The 25,499-nt window shown below is 40.0% G+C and overlaps 1 protein-coding gene across 1 annotated transcript in view; it reads right to left on the bottom strand.

The window, feature by feature from the left end:
• Nucleotides 1-12,147, bottom strand: part of glra3 (glycine receptor, alpha 3) — a 69,620-nt gene extending 57,473 nt beyond the window's left edge. The window contains exon 1 of the mRNA XM_026944828.3: nucleotides 11,767-12,147. Within this exon, the coding sequence (XP_026800629.2) occupies nucleotides 11,767-11,837 (71 nt within the window). The 5' untranslated portion in view covers nucleotides 11,838-12,147. The remainder of the gene's footprint in view (nucleotides 1-11,766) is intronic.
• Nucleotides 12,148-25,499: the final 13,352 nt, after the last annotated feature.

Here is a 25,499-nt window from a genome sequence, read left to right as displayed (position 1 = left end):
TATATACAGTATAGTAGATGTGGTGTTATTAATTGGTTTTATAATAAGATTCAGTTTTCTTCTCTCTGCTCACTAGGATGTTCTTGTTAGCAGTGTTGACGCCTCTGACGATGCTGAGGAATGAAGCATCACGCCGTATCACATGGGATCACACTGCATTATAGTGCATCAAAACAGCTCTTTAGAACAGAGCTTTCATTTATATACCTTTCTGTCCTTTATTTATCAGATAGCTGCTTACACTCAGGTTATTGAGTTGCACATTTTATCATCTCGAAAGGAGGCTCTCAAGACTGGCAACATTTTTAATGATAAATAAAGATTAGTGTTTGCAGCGCTTTTTATTTTCCAATATTTGCATCTTGTAATTACAGGAAAACTAATTACAGGAAAAAGAATGATGTGTCTGCTTTAATAATGTGCCATTTTTATATTACATTACTATTGTTGCAATGCTAATTAATGGTAATTTGATTTCTCTGAGCTTGGTTGTGATTATTAAAAAAAGGAGAGAGCGAGAAACAGCCTTGGGTTTTGAGATGATTATATAATCACAGAACTGCAGAATGGACTGAGAGGAGGACATGAAGTCCCATGTTGATAAGAAGAACCTCTGAATTTATTTTTTGTACTGTATTATATTGCAGTGTGTTAGGGAGATTGCTGTCCTATTGCTTTTTTTTTTTTTTTTTTTTTTTTTAAATGTGCTTTGTTAAAGTTTAGCTAAATTCTATTACTACACAGACAGTCTGCAGACACAAGATGTGCCTCTCAGACGCAAGTAGTGAATTTATTTAGTAAAAGAAAAGTCAGGAATAAAGTAAAGAGAAAGTCAGAGTGCCCTTGACTTGTGTGTGTGTGTGTGTGTGTGTGTATAAAGAGAAACACATTAGCCTCTCAGACTCACTTTCTTCACAGGCCACAATTCAAACTGCGGTTTGTAAAATCTCATCAAACATTCGGCACAGTAAACAGCGGGGATCCTGAAGGGTTAATTACAGAGTTAATTACAAATTAATGAAAATCATGATGTAGTTTAGGACTTGCCAATTATTTCATTCTGAAAACCTCATTTATTTTGTGTCAAAATTAAACACTGCTATCACAAACTACTAATGCTACAACCATTTCATGAGCTTGTGTAATACGTAAGGAATACAACACTTCCTGTTATGCAGTTACAGGAAACTAATCAACTACAGAGTGGTGTGATAAATCTTAGCTACTGTTATACACACGTCACAGCACGTCCCAGAGTGTTTTATTCTTCTGATACCACAGCAATTTACCGATGATTCTAAATTTTTTACTAATACATATGTTGTACTTTTTATCCACTTATAGTTACATTTGATGTAGAACGTAGATGAAACCTATAAATCTGCACATCCTGACCACAGTCATGACCAGGTGTATGGAATAAAATAAAATGGCAGCTCACACCTTCAGAGTCCAGGGTTTGATCCTGAACTTGAGATAAACCTGACAAGCTTAGTACGAGTTTTAGGTGAAACTTCATTTGAAGTGGCTAAATAATAATAATAATAATAATAATAATAATAATAATAATAATAATAATAATAATAATAATAATAATAATAATTGATCCAGTAATTGGTGCTGTTGATGTTTGTGATAAAAAAAATATTGAAAAGAGTCATTTAAGAGAATAGATTTTCTCAGTAGAGGCTTTTTTTAACTTAATACTTCAGCAGGTTGTTATACTGGAAGAAGACAAAGATTTTTTTGTTTGTTTGTTTGTTTTTCTTTTCTCTCTTTTTTAATCATTTTTTAAAAAGCTTAATTATGAATGTAAAGAAGACTCTGTATAAATGCCACACCTATCCATTTAGGAATTGACAGAGAAGAAGGATCTATGAGAAACAAGACTCTCCTGGGGTGAAAACGAATCAGAAAATAAATTACCACTTGACGTGAAAGGTATTTATAGTAATTTACAGTATGGCTTAAAGTAACACTTCAGCTGAAAATGCTAATAATGTTAAAGAGAGAAAGAGAGACAGACAGAGGGAGAGACAGGAAATGAGAGTAGTGACAGAGAAAGAGAGACAGAGAGAGAGAGAGAGAGATAAAGAGATAGATAGATACAGAGAGACAGAGAGAGAGAGAGAAAGAGATAGATAGAGAGAGAGAGAGAGAGAGAGAGAGAGGTGGCATACAGAGAGACAGAGAGAGAGAGAGAGAGAGAGAGAGAGAGATAGGCAGCATAAAGAGAGGCAGAAAGAAACAGACAGAAAGAAAGAGGAGAGTCAGACAGAAAGAGAAAGAGCATTATGTTATAACATTAAATGTAACTTTAAACAGATAAAAAGTACATTTACATTTATTCATTTAGCAGATGCTTTTATCCAAAGCGACTTACACATGAGGAAATACAAGTGAAACGATATATCAAGCGGAGAACAATACGAGTAGTGCTAAGACACAAGATTTTAACTGAGTGCTAGAGGAGCAAAGGGCATAGAGGAAAAGAGTAAGAGTCACTTCTTTTTAATGAAAAGTATGAAGTGTCATCCTTTAATTAAAAAAATTGTAATTGTGGACAAGCTGCTGTGGTGCAAGCGGAATAAAAACAGTTCATGAGGTGAAGTTATTCCGCTTCATCACACCACCCTGCTGTTGATTATTTTCCTGTAACAGCACAACACAGAGTGATTTATTGTGAACTAAAGCGGAGGAGAAGTGCAGAGAAATGAGAACAGAAGCGAGCGGGTCGTGGCTCCAACACTCATCACTCAGAATGCGTCATGTTTAAAACAGTGCTGCACTAAATTTCACACATTTCTCACATGGAGACAGACAGGCATTGTAATTATACACTGTGTGTGTGTGTGTGTGTGTGTGTGTGTGTGAGAGAGAGAGAAAATAAAGAAGAAACAGAATCAGCAGACTGTGTTTATTTTGACATCCGCCATCTTAAATGAATTTATTTCCTGCATTACAGCTCCATGCGGTGAATCAAAGTGCAGTGAAAGCATGAACAAGACAGAAAGACTGAGCGTGTGTGTGTGTGTGTGTGTGTGTGTGTGTGTGTGTGTGTGTCGGACCCCTACTGCCAAGTCATATAACCCAAACAGTGTGTGACAGATTAACACTCTGACAGTGTAGGTCACACACTCACTGTGTCATCACACAAGCAGCTGAATCACTGGCTTTATCATCACAATCACTCCGCGTGCCTTTCACTAGTTTTAGTTTTAGGAAAATAATCAACGACAGGGTGGTGTGATGAAGCGGAGTTACTGTTACCATCCCAAAGTTGATTATTTTCCTATAACAACATGTCGCATCACTGAAATTTGCCAATGATTATGATTTTTAGTTCTTTTTAGATAATAGTTTTTAGTTAAATGAACATTAAAGTGGAATTTTCTACAAACCCACACTTTGACATTTCTGTTTCCTCTTGTTGTTTATCGTCACGCTTGTATGAGTCCATATTCAGTAAATGTTTCATCATATTTTCATGCTTGTTTTCTTGACTTCTCTTCTTCCTCTGAATCTGACTCACTCGATGTTGTTGAGGAAGTAGCTCAGGAGATGGAAGGAGAAATTTGTCTATTTTTATTGCTGAAGAGAAAAAGACCAAAATAGCATGTCTTTTAAATGTGCCATGTTTGAACGTGACTAAAAAAAAAAAGCATCTAAAATTGTCTCCATAGCTTGAACGGTATTTGTAATATTAATTTGTAAAATAAATGAATAAAACAAAACAAACATACAAACAAAAACAGAGATTGTAGGTTTCTCATAAATCAAGCGATCCAGAATTTACAAAATCCCATTTTGGACATCATACATTTTATCCATTTCTAGTTACATTTAATGTTCTTAACCTTGGTTCTTGAGACTCCTCAGTCCTGCACACTTCATGTCGGAAAACATGAAGCTACAGCTTGACCTCTGACTTTTACAAAGTGCTGACACTGGAGACTCCTTCCATGAGTCACCTCACTATAGCAGCAATTACACACTGATGTGTTTTTATCAGTGTTTATGCAGAGCTTCTGCCGTACAAGTCCCTGTATAACGTTACTGCTGCTAACTGAAAGAAAATGAATCAACTCCTTCTGACCAATCAGAATCCAGAATTTAACAGCACAGTGGTATAATATATATTAATGCTGATGTTTATATTTTGTAAATGTTAACTAATGCATGAAATAATGCAACTGAAAGTGAAATTCTGAGTGAAAGTGAAGAACAGAAGCTCTGGCAGCTCTGAGATTCATGAAAAACACATTCAAATCCAGCTTAGTGCAGATTCCCCTAATGCCATGGTTTACAGCGTGTGTGTGTGTGTGTGTGTGTGTGTGTGTGGAGTCACAAGAGCCAACACACTCTGACACGTTCACACAGCCTGAGTGACGGCTGTCATCCACCTCAACCTCCACTCCTGCAGAGCATCATCAACCCCCTGAGTGTCAGAGTGTGGTTTGTGTGTGTGTGTGTGTGTGTGTGTGTGTGTGTATGTGTGTGTCCGTCCTGGGAGCTGTTTGAGCTGGCTGTTTGTGGTATATGTGCATGTGCTTTCATGTAGTGTAGTTACAAAGCCTGTCATTTGCAGCTCAGATTTTAGTAACTCTTAATTTTACAGCTAAAACATTTCAGTGAATGTTGGATCACAGATTTAAATGTTTAAATGTTTATGTTTAAATATGTTTAAATATTCAGTTAGATTTTATTTGTACAGCATTTAAACAGTAAGTAGTCACACAGCAGCTTTACAGACATCCAGATGTAGCTTTAGATCCCTAAATAGATGTTGCACGGAGTTCCTGATGTCACAATTGTCAAAGTATCAGCGGACACACTCCATGAAATTTAAAATGGTCGTTCTTTTTCATCCACTTCGGCATATTAATGTAGTTTTTAAATGATTTCTCTCTACAGTAAAACTTAGAAGGACGCCTATGCTGAGCATGTGCAGATTGTACACTTTACCCGAACCAGGAAGTTCGCTGTGATTCAGCGTAGGCACGAGCACGCAGGCCGAGTGCAGTAACTAATCACAGCCGTGCCGATATTCAGTATAACTGCATAATTGTGAGAAATTAATATCGAGTAATTAATATCAGACACAATACGGCCAAATGTTCTGTTTATTTTTGCTCCGCTAGTGGAAACAGATCCTAAAGAAGCCACACTCACTTTATAGCACGTCGGCTAGCTGGCTAGCTCATAATAATTTGTACTTTCCTGTTAAAGGTGTGTTTCTGGTGAATTTGGCTTCCCTTCTTCCTTTTCATCATCATCTGACGAGCTTTCATATTTTAAGTCAAAAGTTATATTCATGAAAAGTATTGTTTGCCATGCCTGCTGATGATATCGCTAACTCTACTGTAGTGACAGTTTCAAAATAGGAAGTAGAATTTTAAGTGGCGAACACAGACGAATGGAGTGATACACACAATGATACACACAATGATACACACAATGATACACACAGTGATGCATCCCGGTGCAGTTATAGGAAAATCTTGTCTTGGAATGCTGCTCGTCCAATCAGATTAGTGGACCAGAACTAACTGCTGTATAAAGTGCTTTCTCTCGCCCAACAAAGACAGCTGAATTAACTCATCCTCCATTTTGGATATGTTGTATAAGCTGGGATCACATGACCATTTGGGGCCAATCACAGGATAACAGACATCAGCGTTGTCAAATATACCGTATATCCAGTTTCTCCGCATCACACTACAGCTTTTTAAATTGGTGTAGGCGTGAGTGATGTAATGAAAATATCATATCACAGTTCTCAAAGACATTTCTAGGATTCTAGGATATGAATCAGGATATATAGGTTTGTTAACAATTTCTCAGCAATGCAGTAGTGTTACATCAAAAAAAGTTCGATACTTTATTTAATGTCTGCAAAAATATTTCTTTTCATATTTAAGAATAAAATATTATTTTATAAAAATGTAAAAGATTTTTGAGACTGTAAGGAGAATTTTTTTGTTACAATTCTTTATCAAATCAGCAGCTGCCATTCAGTCTGTAATTATTTTACGATTGACTGAATATAATATTATGATATTTAAGAAAAGTACATTATGACAATTTATCACAATATCAATATTACTTTTTTTTTCAAAAAGATGTATTTGCACTTGTATTTTAGTGTGGACAAAAACAAAATAGAGGAAAATTGAGTTAATAAAAATACTATATACGTTAAAGTTTATCGTAATGGATATAACACATCTCTGAACACATTTTTTGAATGATTTCACACAAATTATAAATTATATAGATGTTATTTTTCCACCAAAGAACAAATGTACCTGTTTTGAAAAGAGTCTCACCGTCACCTAAAACCCTAAATATAAACCCTTATAGCTTAGTTGAATTCTGGATTCTGATTGGTCAGACAGTTTTGTTTTAATTAAGTACATTATCGTTTCTATAGTAACAACCCTTTCACTTGGTAGGTATGGCAGATACTCCACATAATCTAAACCTAATCATATGGAGGAAAAATTTGTTATTTTACCAAAGAAAAAATGTTGATTGGTGAAGTTTTTTTGTAAGGAGGCTTTAATGTAACATTTATGGAAGGAGTCTCCAGTGTCAGCGCTTTGTAACAATCAGAAGTAAAGCTGTAAGTTTACGTTTTATGACACAGGAAAGACAGAGGAACTGCTACAGAAGCTCAGCTGGTCCATGTTTAGAGTCGCTGAACTACAGACAGTTTAATCAGATGTTTATCGGCTCAAAGTCTACGTAAACGCAATGTATATACATATATTTAAAAAAAATTTTAAATAAAAAAAAAATTACTCAAGTAAGAGCGCCCCCTTGTGGAGAATCTTCAGCCGGATGAACCTGAGCTAAACATCTCTTGTTTTCATTAGACTTCTTCTTCTTCTTCTTCTTCTTCTTCCTCTTCAATAAAACCAATAGAAACTTGATCTGAAGGTAGCACAATCAGCCTGATGGTGGCGCTATAACATAACATTTTACAATTTGGCTCATATGATTTGACCCATGAGTCTTGAGCTCTTTTACAACGATTAGTCTGATTGTTGAGTCTTAATCTTGAAATTTGATACTTTTGGTTCGTTTGCTGTTTGGTTTGGTTTGTTTTCTCAGTGCATGTCATTAAATGAACGAAAAAGCAAAGGAAAGATGAGGAGTGTGTAGAGCTGAAAGCGTCCTTGAAAATGGTATATTCCTTTGTCAAAAAAAAAAAAGTTCAAAAAAAGTTAAAGAAATGTTTGGCAAGTGTGCAAGGACATCATAACAATCACCCGAGCACAGAGAACACAGAGCGGGTGCTAAATAAATGATTAAATAATTATATAAATAATATGTTTAAACTGTTTTATATATCACATCCAGTGTTTATTTTCTTGTTTTGTTCATCCAAATCTCATGCCATTTCCACTAAAAGTCTGTGCTTTGGCTCAGTTTAGCGGCTCACCAAAAAAAAAAAAAAAAAAACGCAATTCATAAACAGACAGCATGTTTGATTCACTTCCAGCAGGTGAGTTGATTCAGAGTCGAATCACTTTCTCAATAGAGTTGACTCAGAAGTGGAGAGAGACCAAATCACTCAGATGTGATTGTGATCTGAGTGTGATCATCACGTTCTCATGTGCCTGAAGAACCTCAGCGAGGTGGAGAACACACCAGCGTTCTGCTCAAACTGTCTACACACTAAGCACATGTGAAAGCACCTTACAGACAAAATTCTTTTTTCTATTTCTGTTTCCTTGGCTAAGGTTGTCTAAAAGCCTGATCTAGCTACAGTAAGTAGCTAAACAAATATCAGCAGTTGTAGTTTCCAGTCACACCTTCACTCCATCTCATCACCTCCATCTCTTGTGATTAAGTTGCGATCCTGGCTGAAGCAACAGGTCAGATCTTTCCTTCACTCTTTTATGAGAAGGAAGTTTAATGATTTCACTCCAGACGAAACAGCACACAGACTCACGGAAAGCACCGAGGCGAAACGCAGAGCTGTAAAGACGTCCTGTCTCAGTGCATGTCTCGTTTTAGACACTCTGACAGCTTTCTTGCTTCTGGGCAGATTGTGTGTGCGTGTGTGTGTGTGTGTGTGTGTGAGTGTGTGTGGGTGTGAGAGAGAGAGAGCACAACTGGACTGCAGTTACACAGACATCTATAAGACATGCACTCAGAGACAAATCTACCTTTCATGCCCTAAATCACCAACCAGCTCAACACACCCTCTCTCTTACACACACACACACACACACACACACTTGTCGCTGAGCAGCAAATTCTCAGTACTGTGAGTCTGTGATGTCCAGACAGTGCAAAACTGTTTAACACTATTGAATTCTGGATTCTGATTGGTCAGTAGGTGTTGATTCATTTTCTAGAACAGCAGCTCTGACAGTAGTGCAGCTGCAAATCCATCCATCCATCCATCCATCCATCCATTCTCCGTACCGCTTATCCTACACAGGGTCACGGGGAAGCCTGGAGCCTATCCCGGCGAACTTGGGGCACAAGGCAGGAGCCACCCTGGATGGTGTGCCAACACATCACAGGGCACACACACACACACACACACACACACTATGGACAATGTTTCAAACCCTCAACCCTGGAGGTGCGAGACAAACGTCCTCACCACTAAGCCACCGTGCCGCCTGAAGCTGCAAATCACAGGCTTATATTAATGCAAAGAATATTTTGTTCTTGTTAATACATTATCAAGATAAATAAAATTTATAAAATTGTACAAAATTGTGTGTAATAAAATTGTATACAAATGTTTTTTCCCCCTCTTTTTCAATTTTAAATATTTGTATTTATTGTTTTAAATCATAAAAATACATTTACTGTAATATGTTTATTAATAATAAATAGATACATACATCCATGTCATGTATTATAGAAATGCCTTTGAGAATTGTGATTATAATATTTTTTTTTTATATCACCCAGCCCTAAGTCTTAGGTTCCATTCTTATCTTATCTTATCTTATCTTATCTTATCTTATCTTATAATGGTACATGGAACCCTGTATACATGAATTATCTTTTGGACCACTTCTAATATACAACTCCATTTTTAAACTTTAGGCCACGCCCCTTACCTGAGTCAGGTGCTGAGGAAGAAAGTGATTTGGCTACAACTGATTCACCTGAGACTGTTTTTATCTTTACAGTGTCCATTTTTTGTCCATGTTCACAGATAACAGCAAGTCTGTTCAAGAACGTACAGTTTACACGATGCTAAACTGGTGGCTATAAGCTTCCCTTCCTTTTTAGCTACATTAGCTTTGAGGTTTCAACGCAAAGCTAAAGAATTGGACTTCAGACGTGTCTTGGCTGATTGGCTCTTACACTGTTTACTGTAGGAGGAGAGGAACATGTCGCTTTTAGAATAAACACCTGATGGCAGACTGATCTGTGCAGAGACCTTTAATACACACACACACACACACACGCACGCAGAGGTTATTAGAGGAGATGAAATATCTGCTGTTCTGCGTTGTGTTCAGTGCTATGTGATTGTAATCACTCTCCCTGCAGCCATTCAGCTAAACTTATCAATAATGCAGCACATTAATGATTCATCACATCATCACACTCTGCTTCAGTGACCAGCACACATCATCATCATCATCTCTCTCTTTAATTAAAGTTTCATTTTACGCCCATAAAATCCCTCCGTTCAGGTGAAGGAGTCGAACTACATGCATTCAGTGAGTGAGGATTAAACACACACACACACACACACACACACACACACAAACGTTAGCTGTGATAGTGAAGTGAGTTCTAACACTGATGCTGAAGTTCACTGAAACGTGATGTCACACACTCTGAGGTCAAGTCCGAGTCCGTCATCTCCATCATCAATCAGTAACTAACTCCTCTGATTCCACCGCAACATCGCAAACAGTCGACTCAGAGTAAACAGCAGCATGTTTAAACCAGCCGTGTGTCAGAATCTCCACTACATTAATGTCAGGAATGAATGAATGAATGAATGAATGAATGAATGAACGAAGGACAGATCATCTGTGTTTGAATATGCACATGTGTGTCTCATGCAGACAGATCTATCTATCTATCTATCTATCTATCTATCTGTCTGTCTGTCTGTTTATTTGTCTGTCTACTTGTCTGTTTGTCTATCTACCTATCTGTCCCTGCTTGTCTGTTTGTATATCTGTCTCCCTGTCTTACCTGACCACCTGCCTGCTTGTCTTACTGTCTGTTTGTCTGTCTGTCTGCCTGTCTATCTGTCCGTCTGTTTGTCTTTTGATGTTTGTCTACTTGTCTGTCTGTCTATCTACCTGTCTGTCCCTGCTTGTCTGTTTGTCTGTCTGTCACCTTGCTACCTGACCGCCTGCCTGCTTGTCTGACTGTCTGTCTATCTATCCATCTGTTTGTCTTTTTATGTTTGTCTACTTGTCTGTCTGTCCACTATACTGCCTGTCTGTTTGCCTGATAATCTGTCTATCTATCTATCTATCTATCTATCTATCTGTGTCTGTCTGTCTGTCTGTCTGTCAATCATTAAAATGAGTAAATCTAGAACTGTAATAATAACCCATTTAGGAAATTAAAAAAACCTTACATCATCATCAAAGCCTCGAGGAACCATTTTTATCTGTGTACAGAGACAAAAAGACACACAGACACACAGATAGATAGATAGATAGATAGATAGATAGATAGATAGATGTTTCTTCTACAGGTCTAAAGAATCTTTTCTGGGACCTTTATTTTTCAGAGTAGTTACAGCAGCTGATAGGAATATTTTATATAAGATACAGTGTGAAAATTTCTCTCTCTCTCTCTCTCTCTCTCTCTCCACTCTGTCCCTCTCTCTCACACTTCCTTTCTCTCTCTCCTTCCATCTGTCCCTCTCTCTTTCTTTCTTGCTCTCTCTCTGTTTCTCTATTTCCCTCTCTCTCTCCCTCTTCCCACATCTCTCTCTCCCTCCCTCCCTCCCTCCCTCCTTTTCTTTCTTCCCCTCTTCCCCTCTCCCCTTCTCTCTGTCCCTCTCTCTTCCTTGTTACTTCTTCTTCTCTTCTCTGTTATAGAGTACTACAACATCCCCATCTCTCCCTCCCTCCCTCTCTCCCTCCCTCCCTCCCTCCCTCTTTCTCCTTGTCTCTTTCCCTCTCAGTCTGAATCTAAATCAGTTTAAAGATGGTTTTTACTCACTTCTGTAGAAGCTGCTGTTTCTATTCTCCTTCTTTCAAGTCTAACATTGTATATGGAGACACGCTGTATATACCGGGTGAAATCTGTGTATAAGACATATCGGGTTTAGGGTATAATATAAAAAAGAGAGTAGATACAGTGTAAACAAACTGATAAACAGCTCTGGATGAAGTAATTTCACACAGTCACCTGTTACACACTCACACACACACACACACACTCAGAGCGAGTGGAAAAACTTCTCCTGCTCAGATCTGCTACATGAACTGGAGAGGAAATGTCACACTGCGCTGGAAGGAGTTTACTACACACTGATCTGCCTTCAACACAGTCAACAGTGCTGTGTCCATCCATAAAACAAACAAACAAACAAACAAACAAACAAACAAACAAACAAACAAATACAAATCCATGTCCAAGCGAGAAAACACCACATGGCTCTCTGAAGTGAAATAAATGAACTCATTCACTAACCACACTGCTTCACGTGCAAAACAAAGTTCTCTATAAATAAATAAATAAATAAATAAATAAATAAATAAATGGAAAATGGAGGAAATTGTCAGTGTGATGAAATCTCGCTCTTACCTCACTAAAAGCGCCACTTCCCACGCCAGGAATCCCCGCACAGCCACACACCGCAACCTCTTCCGAGTCATGGCGAGGTTTCAGTACACACACACACTCACACACACACACACTCTCGCACGCACTCCGGGAAAAGCCCTTTGCGCTCGTGCCGGTCTTCAGCACCGCGGACAGCGCTCGCGCTCTTTACGCACGACGCGCGCAGCTTTCATCAGCGGTGTCTCACACATCCTGAGACTCAGACGCGCAGGAGAGCAGGAGAGAAATCCGCTTCTGTGTGTGTGTGTGTGTGTGTGTGTGTACGCGTATGTGTTTAAAGTGCTGCTCTGAGAGAAGTGCGGCGCTGCTCATGGCAGCTGGAGTGTGCGTGCGCGCGCGCGTGTGTGTGTGTGTGTATATGTGTGTGTGTGCACGCGCGTGTGTGTGTCGGCATTGCACTGTGAGACATGGCTCGGTGGAGTGGGAGCAGTGTGTGAACCCGCCCACTCCAGAGAACGAGCGCGTGTGATTGACAGGTCAGTTCACCATTCGCTCTACGCTGAAGAGAGAGCAGCGACTTAGTTACAAACACACACACACACACACACACACACACACACACACACTATTATTAAAGAACATTCCTAAACTAACTAGCAATCGCATTAATAATAATAATAATAATAATAATAATAATAATAATAATAATAATTAATAATTAATATAAATATTATTTAATTAAAAAAAAATCAACAACTGCATTAACCAAAACATACCATCACTGACTAACTAACTATCCATCCATCTATTTATCTATTCATCCATCCAGCCAGACATCTGTCCATCTATATATACATCTATCACTCCATCCTTCCATCCAACCATAAGTCCATCAATCCACCGCATCTAACTAACTAACTATTCATCCATCCATCCAGCCAGACATCCGTCCATCTATATATCCAGCCAGCCAGACATCCGTCCATCTATATATCCATCCATCCATCCATCCATCTATATATACATCTATCACTCCATCCCTCCATCCATCCAACCAACCAACCATAAGTCCATCAATCCACCACATCTAACTAACTAACTATCCATCCATCTATTTATCTATTCATCCATCCATTCACCCATCATCCATCCATCCATCCACCCATCCATCCCTCTGTTCATCCATCCATCTATCCATCCATCCATCCATCCATCATACTTCAATGTATTCCACATGCTGATAATTTACATAATTTGCACACTCCATCTAATCAACGTGGCCTAACTGAATGACATGTTTAATCTGTTTCAGCATAAATCAGTTGATGAATTTTTGTAATACGTAAACTCAGTGATAGATGAACATATGGACAAATCTAAGAAATCGTTATATTAAATGTGTCACTGAAACATCTTTGTGTATCACATCATCAGCATTTTGTTAGTGTTTTTTTTTAAATGTAATAAAGTGATTTCCAGGTTTTAGCGCTGTTTTGACACCCGAGCTCTCAACCTCATTCACAGCTTTCTCACACACTGAGCAGGTGAAGGTGCTGCTGGAGTACAGCAAGGAAGTGATCCATCGTAAGAACACACACACACACACACACACTCACACACTCACACAATCACACACACTCACTCACACACGCACACAATCACACATGCAGACACAGCAGTGAGAGAGACATCACAATCACAGTACAAAGGTGTGTATGTGTGTGTGTATGTGTGTGTGTGTGTGTGTGTTATGGGTTATAAAGCCCACTGAGACATGCTTGTGATTTTGGGTTTTTATAAATAAACCTGACTTGACATCACAGTGCATGTCACTGCAGCGGTGAGTAATAGAGACTGGCACGGTTTGCTGCAGGCAGTGTGTTTGGTACAGATGGGACTGAGTGCATCTGCTCCATCTGTAATGTGTGTGTGTGTGTGTGTGTGTGTGTAGTCATTTGTGTTGACCCTGTTCCCAGCTCCATGCCACCACTCTGGAGGGAGACGATAAGCAGAACCGGGCAGGAACTCAAACACTCTCCCAGTGCCAGAGCACTGCATTCTGGCAACATCAGGTCTGTTTGTGTTTGATCTTTTATTAACGTTTTAAATGAGGTTGTGGAAGTGATCACCATTTTCCCGGCTTTGTCTCGATCTAAAACGTGCTAGGAAATTAGACGAGTCTTCTATCAGAAACGAGTACAAATATGACCATTAGAATAAAAGTCTTATAGGGAGGCTGATTAGTTTTTCCCAATTAACTCAGTTACGCAGTGTATGATAGTTTGTGGCTGATTTCCCTCAGAGAAATGAAGATTTATACTGCCATATGGTACAGTCTTCTTCTACTCAGTCCAAATGGTTCAAATTAATCCTGATAAATATTTTTTAAACATCCTTGCACTCAAGGGTTGAAATACAGTGTCAGGTTTGAAAAATGAATGCTCATATAATTTACTATTCTCTTTATTAATACCACTCTATTTCTATTCTTAAGATGTAGAAGAAAATACTTGTGAAATAAAAGATAATGAACCTCCCAAAGCTCAAATGGTGTGACTTTCATGCAGTTCTCTAACAAGGTGTCGCTGTCTTAAACCCAAAAACGAAACCCAGAGACGACCAAATGCACATTTTTAGCCATTTATTGCACATGTAAAAAGAATTAAATATCCAGTTTTGATTATTTTTGATGATAAACGGTCGGATATAACTCAGTGACTGACTGGTGTCTGTGATTGGTCTCTTGAACATTCAGAATAAGACGTCTTTCCATGCAGAACGTGTGAGTGTGTGTGAGCCAGTGTGAGATGGATGATAATGGCCTACTATGGACTCTGTCAATTACGCCATGCGCCCTGTGAATAATTTCAACTGGCCTTTCTGAATAAATGTGTCTGCCCTGTCGAGGCACTCCGAGCCTGAGCGTCCTTTATGGACTAATCAGCGTCTGTGTGAGAATGGATTGATGCCAGAAGAGATCTCCCATCATCATGGAACGAGAATAATTTGGACTTCCATTAAGTGGAAGTCTGTGAAATTCAGAAGTGGCTAATCAACCCCAGGGGATGAGATGTCTGCTTCTCCAGCCGGCTGTCATATTTATTCTTGGACATTTATTCAAAACATACAGCAGTGTGACATTATACTATTAATGTTACTATTACGGTTAATACAAATATTAGCACTTTAGTTCAGAATATGATCTGTATATTTAGTTCAGAATATGATCTGTATGACTCCGTAATTAATATATAAGTACACATTACTTGCTAATCATGTCTGGTACTTACATATTGGATATTCTATGTATACACTATATATTAAATTTCCATAGTAAGATATAAAAAATACGAGGTGTCTGGTAGTGTTTGGTGATGTAGTGCATTAGCATCACACCCTAATGGCTAAATATATGTTTTAGTGCATGCTTTGCAAGTTAGAAATGTAAGTACTTATTGTGTAAAGAAACAAAATGATGGCTGTTTATGGCTGTATTAGCTTTTTGTCTTGAGTTCGTATTATATGTTTTTGTTCATTATGGCCATGTGTCTTTATTTTGGTTGCAATCGTGTCTCCACCTCTGTCTTTTCAATTCTCTGTTGCTCTAATGTGTGAACCTGTCCTTTGCTTATTTACACCTTTTTTTTTCTTTTTCTCCTCACAAAGTTTATCTTTGCTAAGTGCTGTCATCCCGTTAAGTGCTGATCCTTCTCTCCTGCTTCTGTTTTCTGGTTCTGAGCCTCGCCTGCTGTTCGTGTGTTGACTATGGATAATTCTGGTTTGATGTTTTGACCCATATTGTGAACTCTGATAATTGATTTCTGATTAGTCTTAATAAATACCACACTGAGTTTAGGCACTTGCGTCCTGCCTTCATGAATCACTTGAAATTATTAAAAAAAATAATAAATCACAGTTAGAATGCAGTTGTCTATCTGTCTTTAAGTGTGTGCGTGTGTGTAATAGTTTGCACATAATGCTTATTCCACTATGGATAAGATATTGTGATTTAATGCATTGCTGAACTGAGTAGTTTCATTGTTGAGCTTTTGATAGATGTTAGATATTAGCTGCCGTTATAGGGCTGTAGATAAAGACTGCCATTGTCAATTCTAGACCAAGACTAGCTGAGAGTCAAGACAGAGTCTTAAGGGAGTTGAGACCAAGTCAAGACTGAGTCTAAATGAACATGAGAGAACATGAGTCAAGATCGAGTCCTTTTTCAAGGCCAAACCTTCATTTCAATGAATTATCATCATTTGTGCATTGCACCAAAGATTAGACTAATAGGTAGTCACAAATCAATCTATCAATCCATCAACCGATCAATCCCTCCATCAATCCATCAGTCTGTCCATCCATCCAACAATCCATTGATTGATCAATCCAGCCATCAATCCATCCGTCAATCCATCAATCTATCTTTCAATCCATCAAACCATCCATCAATTAATTATTCCATCAATCAGTCAATCCATCCATCCATCCATCCATCCTCCATCACCCATCAGTCCATCCATCCATCAAGCCATCCATTCAACAATCCATCCATCAATTAATTAGTCAATCAATAAATCCATCAATCCATCCTTCAATCCATCAATCTATCTTTCAATCCATCAATCCATCCATCAATTAATTATTCCATCAATCAATCAATCAATCCATCCATCCATCATCCATCAGTCCATCCATCCATCAAGCCATCCATTCAACAATCCATCCATCAATTAATTAGTCAATCAATAAATCCATCAATCCATCCTTCAATCCATCAATCCATCAATCTATCTTTCAATCCATCAATCCATCCATCAATTAATTATTCCATCAATCAATCAATCAATCAATCCATCCATCCTCCATCAGTCCATCCATCCATCAAGCCATCCATTCAACAATCCATCCATCAATTAATTATTCATTCCATCAATCAATCAATCAATCAATCAATCAATCAATCAATCAATCCATCCATCCATCCATCCATCCTCCATCATCCATCAGTCCATCCATCTATCAAGCCATCCATTCAACAATCCATCCATCAATTAATTAGTCAATCAATAAATCCATCAATCCATTCATCAATCCATCAATCCATGCATCCACCCAGGTTTTTTAAAAGAAGGAATTACTTCTTGTCAAATTTTGACAACACAAATATTATTTTCACAAACTCTCATTTGACACTAAGACCATATTTAATGAGACCAATGCCCAGGACCGAGACAAGTCCAGATCAAAACAGAAAACATCTCAAGACTGGATTTGAGTCCTACATCTCTACACCCATCTAATACCACCAGGTGCCATGGTGTACATATGATGAAGAATTGAACTTTGGATGTGAACATATGTTCTCAAAGCCAGGAGTACAGCTTACAAAACCCTTCAAGGTAGAATTCAATAATAAACTCCGGCATCTGATTACATAACAGTTCTACTTTTAAACCAGTAGAAACATAGGCCAGTTATTAAAAACCTTCACTGGTTTTCTAAACCATCTGCTCCAGCATCAGCAGCTTGTCATTAAAAACATAAACACACTTATCACCAAGCCAAAACAGGCATACGTGGAAATTTACTGAAGAGTCACCATGTTCAGAACATTATCAGTGCAAAGATGAATTGCTCAATTATATCTGCACCCAACCAGCATAAATCTGTGATATTCAACATGCCCTTGGTTAAACGTGATATAAAGGGAAATTCATGCAATAATAATCACACACTCTCCATCCCACTACAATGAGCAGGAGGAGAAAATGGAATCTAAAAAGCTATAAAACACAAAATGATCCGTAATATTGGTGTGAATATGAACATTATCATTCAGACAGGACATAAACACATGGCCTTGTTATTTCCTGAACTACACCCAGTCCGTAATATAACATAATATCAGTGACAGAAATCCATGGCGTGTGCTTCTATGTACAGATCTGGTAAAAACTCAATTACAGCATGTGACTGAAACTAAAACCCAGTGACTGAGCCTCGCTAAAACATCATCCACACTCCTCACACACTCCTCTCACACTCCTCTCACACTCCTCACACACTCCTCTCGCACTCCTCTTACACTCCCCACTCTCGCCTCACACTCCTCACACGCTCCTCTCACACTCCTCACACGCTCCTCTCACACTCCTCTCGCACTCCTCTCGCACTCCTCACACACTCCTCACACACTCCTCACACACTCCTCACACGCTCCTCTCACACTCCTCTCACGCTCCTCTCGCACTCCTCTCGCACTCCTCTCGCACTCCTCACACACTCCTCACACACTCCTCACACACTCCTCACACACTCCTCTCACACTTCACACTCCTCACACACTCCTCACACACTCCTCTCACACTCCTCACACACTCCTCACACACTCCTCTCACACTTCACACTCCTCACACACTCCTCACACACTCCTCACACACTCCTCTCACACTTCACACTCCTCACACACTCCTCACACACTCCTCTCACACTTCACACTCCTCACACACTCCTCACACACTCCTCACACACTCCTCTCACACTCCTCACACACTCCTCACACACTCCTCTCGCACTCCTCTCGCACTCCTCACACACTCCTCACACACTCCTCTCACACTCCTCTTACACTCCCCACTCTCGCCTCACACTCCTCACACGCTCCTCACACGCTCCTCACACGCTCCTCTCACACTCCTCTCGCACTCCTCTCGCACTCCTCACACACTCCTCACACACTCCTCACACACTCCTCACACACTCCTCTCACACTTCACACTCCTCACACACTCCTCACACACTCCTCTCACACTCCTCACACACTCCTCACACACTCCTCTCACACTTCACACTCCTCACACACTCCTCACACACTCCTCACACACTCCTCTCACACTTCACACTCCTCACACACTCCTCACACACTCCTCTCACACTTCACACTCCTCACACACTCCTCTCACACTCCTCACACACTCCTCTCACACTTCACACTCCTCACACACTCCTCACACACTCCTCTCGCACTCCTCTCGCACTCCTCACACACTCCTCTCGCACTCCTCTCACACTCCTCTTACACTCCTCTTACACTCCCCACTCTCGCCTCACACTCCTCACACGCTCCTCTCACACTCCTCACACACTCCTCACACACTCCTCACACACTCCACTCACACTTCACACTCCTCACACACTCCTCACACACTCCTCTTACACTCCTCTCACACTTCACACTCCTCACACACTCCTCACACACTCCTCTCGCACTCCTCACACTCCTCTCACACTCCTCACACACTCCTCACACACTCCTCACACACTCCTCTCGCACTCCTCTCGCACTCCTCACACACTCCTCTCGCACTCCTCTCACACTCCTCTTACACTCCCCACTCTCGCCTCACACTCCTCACACGCTCCTCTCACACTCCTCACACGCTCCTCTCACACTCCTCACACGCTCCTCTCACACTCCTCACACACTCCTCACACACTCCTCACACACTCCACTCACACTTCACACTCCTCACACACTCCTCACACACTCCTCTCACACTCCTCTCACACTTCACAATCCTCACACACTCCTCACACACTCCTCTCGCACTCCTCACACTCCTCTCACACTCCTCACACACTCCTCACACACTCCTCTCGCACTCCTCACACTCCTCTCACACTCCCCACTCTCTCCTCACACACTTCACACTCCTCACACACTCCTCACACACTCCTCTCACACTCCTCTCACACTTCACACTCCTCACACACTCCTCACACACTCCTCTCACACTCCTCTCGCACTCCTCACACTCCTCACACACTCCTCTCACACTCCTCTCACACTCCTCACACACTCCTCACACACTTCTCTCACACTTCACACTCCTCACACACGCCTCACACACTTCTCTCACACTTCACACTCCTCACACACGCCTCACACACTCCTCTCACACTCCTCTCACACTTCACACTCCTCACACTTCACACTCCTCACACACTCCTCTCGCACTCCTCACACTCCTCTCACACTCCCCACTCTCTCCTCACACACTTCACACTCCTCACACACTCCTCACACACTCCTCTCACACTCCTCTCACACTCCTCTCACACTTCACACTCCTCACACACTCCTCACACACTCCTCTCGCACTCCTCACACTCCTCTCACACTCCCCACTCTCTCCTCACACACTTCACACTCCTCACACACTCCTCACACACTCCTCTCACACTTCACACTCCTCACGCACTCCTCTCGCACTCCTCATGCTCCTCTCGCACTCCTCTCGCACTCCTCTCGCACTCCTCATGCTCCTCTCGCACTCCTCTCGCACTCCTCATGCTCCTCTCGCACTCCTCTCGCACTCCTCATGCACTCCTCACACACTCCTCACGCACTCCTCTCGCAATCCTCATGCTCCTCACGCACTCCTCATGCTCCTCACGCACTCCTCTCGCACTCCTCTCGCACTCCTCATGCACTCCTCACACACTCCTCACGCTCCTCTCACACACACTCCTCTCGCACTCCTCTCGCACTTCACACTCCCCACACATACACCCTTCACACTTTCTCACACACTCTCCTCACACACTCTCCTCACACTCTTCAGACTCCTCACACTCTTCAGACTCCTCACACTCTTCAGACTCCTCACACTCCTCACACTTGCATGTCACTGCAGCTGGAGAAACAGTGTGAAGCTATTTCCAGCACACGGGGGGGGGGGGGGGGGGGGTATGCTAATGCAGGGATCATCACTGGAATAATCATTTTTTTTTTGCACAGCCAAAGTGACAGTGCTACACATGCCAAATGTGAGAAATGAAATAAACCCTTCTCCCAGGCACACACTTCACCAGTGTGCTACTGTGGATTGCACTGAAGATACTTATTTGTAGTTAAATGATGTTGAAGCCCTGGAGGGTGAATTAGAAATAAAATGGTGTTCTGAGGTTACATAGCATAACCAAACACATAAAAACTCTACTACTACTACTGCAAAAAATTATAATAATAAATAATTTCCAGGAACATTTAACATTATTAATTAATTAATATACACTTAATAACAATTAAATAATTAAATAATAATTAAATAAATAATTAAATACATAAATAATTAAATACATTAATAAATCAAATTAAGTAATAGGCTAACAATGAGCATGTAATACCTTTACCACAAGGGGCAGATGGGGTTTTTTGCCCTTTGTGGTAAAGGGGCAGCTTATTCTTGGAAAAGAAAGAAGTTTCTTGTGAACTGTGTGCAGGCCTACATGTTATAAAAAGAAATAAAAGATTTTGCGGTGGTAACAATAACTCCTCTTCATCACACCACCCTATTCTTGATTATTTTTCTATAACAGCATGCCACAGCATGTTTTATTCCTTACATGTTCTACTCCACAGTGTATCTGTACATCAGCTTAGAGGATATAAAACCCTGCATTACACCATGACTACATTCATAAGCTTCACGGATTTATCTATCTTGTCATTATACATACAGTAACAGTCCAACGAAATGATCTTTACTTACTGTATTCTACTCCTTACTATCGATGTCTAAGAACTGGCAAGACACCGATAGACGTAACGCCATCCATCCTAATCAGGAAGCTGTGTTGAACTTCCCTCTCTCATCAGTGCACTAATCACCTCCAGGGTCACACCACAACACCAATCTAATTAGCGTTTGGTCCAAATCCATTCATTTTACTGCTTTCTGGCTTCCAGGAGGAAAATAAAACGGATCCGAAGACAAACTGCTCAATGTAGATGTACAAACATATGCTTAGCGGCTCAGTGCTGATGAGTGATGATGTTAAATGTTACATTAATCATCCATGAGAGCTGAAATATTCTGACTGTGGATGTGTACCCAAAACCTGGACATCCTACAGTGTATTTCTTCTTCTGTTTTTTAATTTATTTTTAATTTGGTGTTTGTAACCAGTAGCATTTAATTACTATCAAAATGAAGCAAAAGTTTAAAACAGGAAGTAGCATCAGGACAAGCTTATGTCTTCCTTAAAGTGTTCTGAAATGCAGGAATAACAATCTTTTTTTGTTGGATGCTGGATGTTGAGTGAAAAAAATACTGCACATTTTCCCCCACAATTCTCTGGTGAGAATCTGGTGAAACAGCAAAGAATTCCTCTTGAGAAATAGTGGAGGAGGAGGAGGAGGAACTGAGAGCGTAGAAGACGATACGCTGGAATTGATGTGCACACAAAAAATGGTTCAAGGTTAACATTGTTTTTTTCTTCTGAGAAACCCTCAGAGACATGACAGACATTTGTATGCCAATATCATTGGAGCTGATATGCAGGAATACAATGTGTGGCATAAGTATTCACACCCTGACCATCTCACTCATATGTGGCTCTTCCTCAAACTGTTGTCGCAATGCTCCATGAAGACATGGTGTGTGAAGGTTGGAGTGGAAGAGCTCGAGTGTTCTGCACAGAGCCCTGACCTCAACCCCACTGAACACCTTTGGGATGAACTGGAACACCGACTGAACCCCAGACCTCCTCACCAACATCAGCGCCTGATCTCACTAATGCTCTTGTAGCTGAATGAACACAAATCCCCACAGCCACGCTCCAAAATCTAGTGGAAAAAGAGCCTTCCCAGAAGAGTGGAGCTTATTATAACAGCAATCTGGAATGGAATATTCAAAAAGCACATAATGGTGTGATGGACAGCTGTCCATAAACTTTTGCCTTACAGTGTAGAGACCAAGGGTGACTCTGAACATGATGCTACCACTCCCATGCTTTACTGCGGGGATGGTGTTCTCAGGTTAAGGACAAATTAATTTCATTTCTATACTTGGCAAATACCCAGTGCACATTAATGGTACAGAACACATGACTGGAAAGAAAAACTGCACTTGATCTTGCTGAACTTTGAACAACTCTGCAAGTTTGCAAAAAACCTTTTTTTTTCAGAAAGAAATGAGAGAATTGGTGAATACTCTGCGCTGGTCACACACCAGCATTTTGCCTTGCTAGAGTATTTTGTATGCTGCTTGTGGCTGACAACTGACTACAATAATTAAAAAAAAAACAGAAAGCAGAAAATAATAAAATAGATCATAAAATATAAAAATAATTATAAAATATAAGAATAGAATAGAATAAAAGTACAAACATTAAAATAATATACAAGCAAAGTAAAAGAAACATGTGAGTAAAAGTAAGGGAATAATAAAAGCTAGTTAAATGCTAAAGTTAAAAAAAAAAAGGTTTTTAGTTTTTTTATTATTTTTTTAATTTAAACCAGTGATGGAATAAGCTTGGTGGAGATGATGCTTCTCCTCTTATCCCTGGAAATGTGTTCAGGATTATAAACCTCACCTGGACTTATTCCGGCTGAGGAATTCCTCTTCCTCCTACATTACCAGGCTATTCTGATAACACTCTGGTGTGTGTTCTCTCACTCCCTCTCTCTCTCTCTCTCTCTCACACACACACACACACACACACATACACACACACGCACAGGGCAATAAGACAATAGGATCAAAGGCAATTTTCCAGTCAGTGATTTTCAATTTATTCGTGCATTTGTCCAGCGCCACTAATCCCCTTAAACCCTAGTTCACTATCTGATATCTGACTCCTCTTCACTTTTCTCTACAGATACCATCAGCTTTTGTTTTTCACGTTGCAATACATGATCAGAAATACTATTGGGTACGGCAGATGCTCCACACAAACTGATTAAAAATCTATAATCATTGATATGGAGATGTTTTTCTGTGAGGAGACGTTTATTTAACATTTATAGACAGTGTCAGCGCTTTGTAACAGTCAGCGGTAAAGCTGTAACTTTTCCGTCATCTTCAGGACCAAGGAGTGTGTTTTTTTTTTTTTTTTTGTGTGTGTCTTATTAACATCAAGGAGAAAAAGAGAGGCTGGTGAGGGAATGTCTGTTTATAGCACAACTGAGAGCAGGAACTAACTTATTTTTCCATGGATGTTCCACAACATTAAATGTAACCATGAATGGATAAAAAGTATGCCAGATTGTTCTTTAATTGTAATAATTGTAATCATTAGCAAATTGCTGTTGTATAAGAGAAATAAAGCACTTCGGGATGTGCTGCTATAGGAAAATAATCAACTTTGTGTTTCATCACACAAGACCGTTGTTGATTATTTTCCTATAATAGAATGATACAGAGAGTTTTATTCTTTACCTAGCTCCTCAAACTGGATGTTTCATTACGTAAGAAAAAATAGAAAGGATAGAAAGGAATTAAAGTGGTGCGAAATTGTTTTCTATTTGGATTGAATTGAGGTTACAATGAAAAGGTTCTGGAAAAAAAAGTGTATATATATATATATATATATAACATTTGGTGCCTGTTTCCTAAACTCCTCCACAGAGGCAGCTGTGGAACGATAATTGATTTTCCCTCAGGATGCCATTACATAAACTCTAAATATAACTGCCATTCAGTTCAAATGGTGCCTCCGCAGTTACGGACGTTCACACGTGTTCATTCGAAAGAAATAAAATGTAGATCTGATGCTCTGGTAAGTTGTAGAGCAAAAAAAAAAAAAAAACCCCAGGGCAGTTATACATTTTTCTTTCCTTCTCAGTACTTCCATCTTCATTCACACTTCACAGTAAGTAGGACTGTCATTTTCACCTGCATGTTCTGAATATAGCACGTCTCCAGAATTAACTTTATGGCTCTTTTTCATACTTTCAGTCTTTCATGGACTTTTTTTTAACCCTAATCCATGCTGTCATTTTCTTCTTATTGAAAGAATCTGTTAATCTCCCAGTCCTTCATGTGGGTTCATATAAACTCTCCACAGGTTCACCAAACCCTAATGGAGTTCACTTAATACTACTTTGGTCCTAGACTAAGTGTACTTTCTGGAAAATTGAGGTTGAGGGAAAATTAACCTTTTTTTGATGCTGGAAAAATGATCCAATCAGAAGACGGCTTAAAGATGGCTTATGTAGCTAGCAGTTTTCTGAATTACATTTATCCATCTGCCAGATATTTTTATCCAAAGTGACTTATAGTTACGGCAGAACACCAGCTATATAATTAAGCGGCACTACAGGGGCTTATTTAAGGGCTGAACAAAAGCCATGGGATTTTAACCAACAACCTTCCAGAAATGGTAGAGTCTGCTTTAGACAGATGCCTATAATCTGCTTTAGACAGAAGCAGTATACTCTGCTTTAGACAGAAGCGGTATAGTCTGCTTTAGACAGAAGCGGTATAGTCTGCTTTAGACAGAAGCGGTATAGTCTGCTTTAGACAGAAGCGGTATAGTCTGCTTTAGACAGAAGCGGTAGAGTCTGGTTTAGACAGAAGCAGTAGAGTCTGGTTTAGACAGAAGCAGTAGAGTCTGGTTTAGACAGAAGCGGTATCCTCTGCTTTAGACAGAAGCGGTATAGTCTGCTTTAGACAGAAGCGGTATCCTCTGCTTTAGACAGAAGCAGTATACTCTGCTTTAGACAGAAGCGGTATAGTCTGCTTTAGACAGAAGCGGTAGAGTCTGCTTTAGACAGAAGCGGTAGAGTCTGGTTTAGACAGAAGCGGTAGAGTCTGGTTTAGACAGAAGCAGTAGAGTCTGGTTTAGACAGAAGCGGTATAGTCTGGTTTAGACAGAAGCGGTATCCTCTGCTTTAGACAGAAGCGGTATCCTCTGCTTTAGACAGAAGCGGTATACTCTGCTTTAGACAGAAGCGGTATACTCTGCTT

The sequence above is a fragment of the Pangasianodon hypophthalmus genome, chromosome 3, assembly GCF_027358585.1.
Source record: "Pangasianodon hypophthalmus isolate fPanHyp1 chromosome 3, fPanHyp1.pri, whole genome shotgun sequence".
NCBI classification, from domain to species: Eukaryota; Metazoa; Chordata; class Actinopteri; order Siluriformes; family Pangasiidae; genus Pangasianodon; species Pangasianodon hypophthalmus.
Note: the sequence above shows the minus strand (reverse complement) of the source record. Positions and strands in the feature narration are given on the sequence as shown.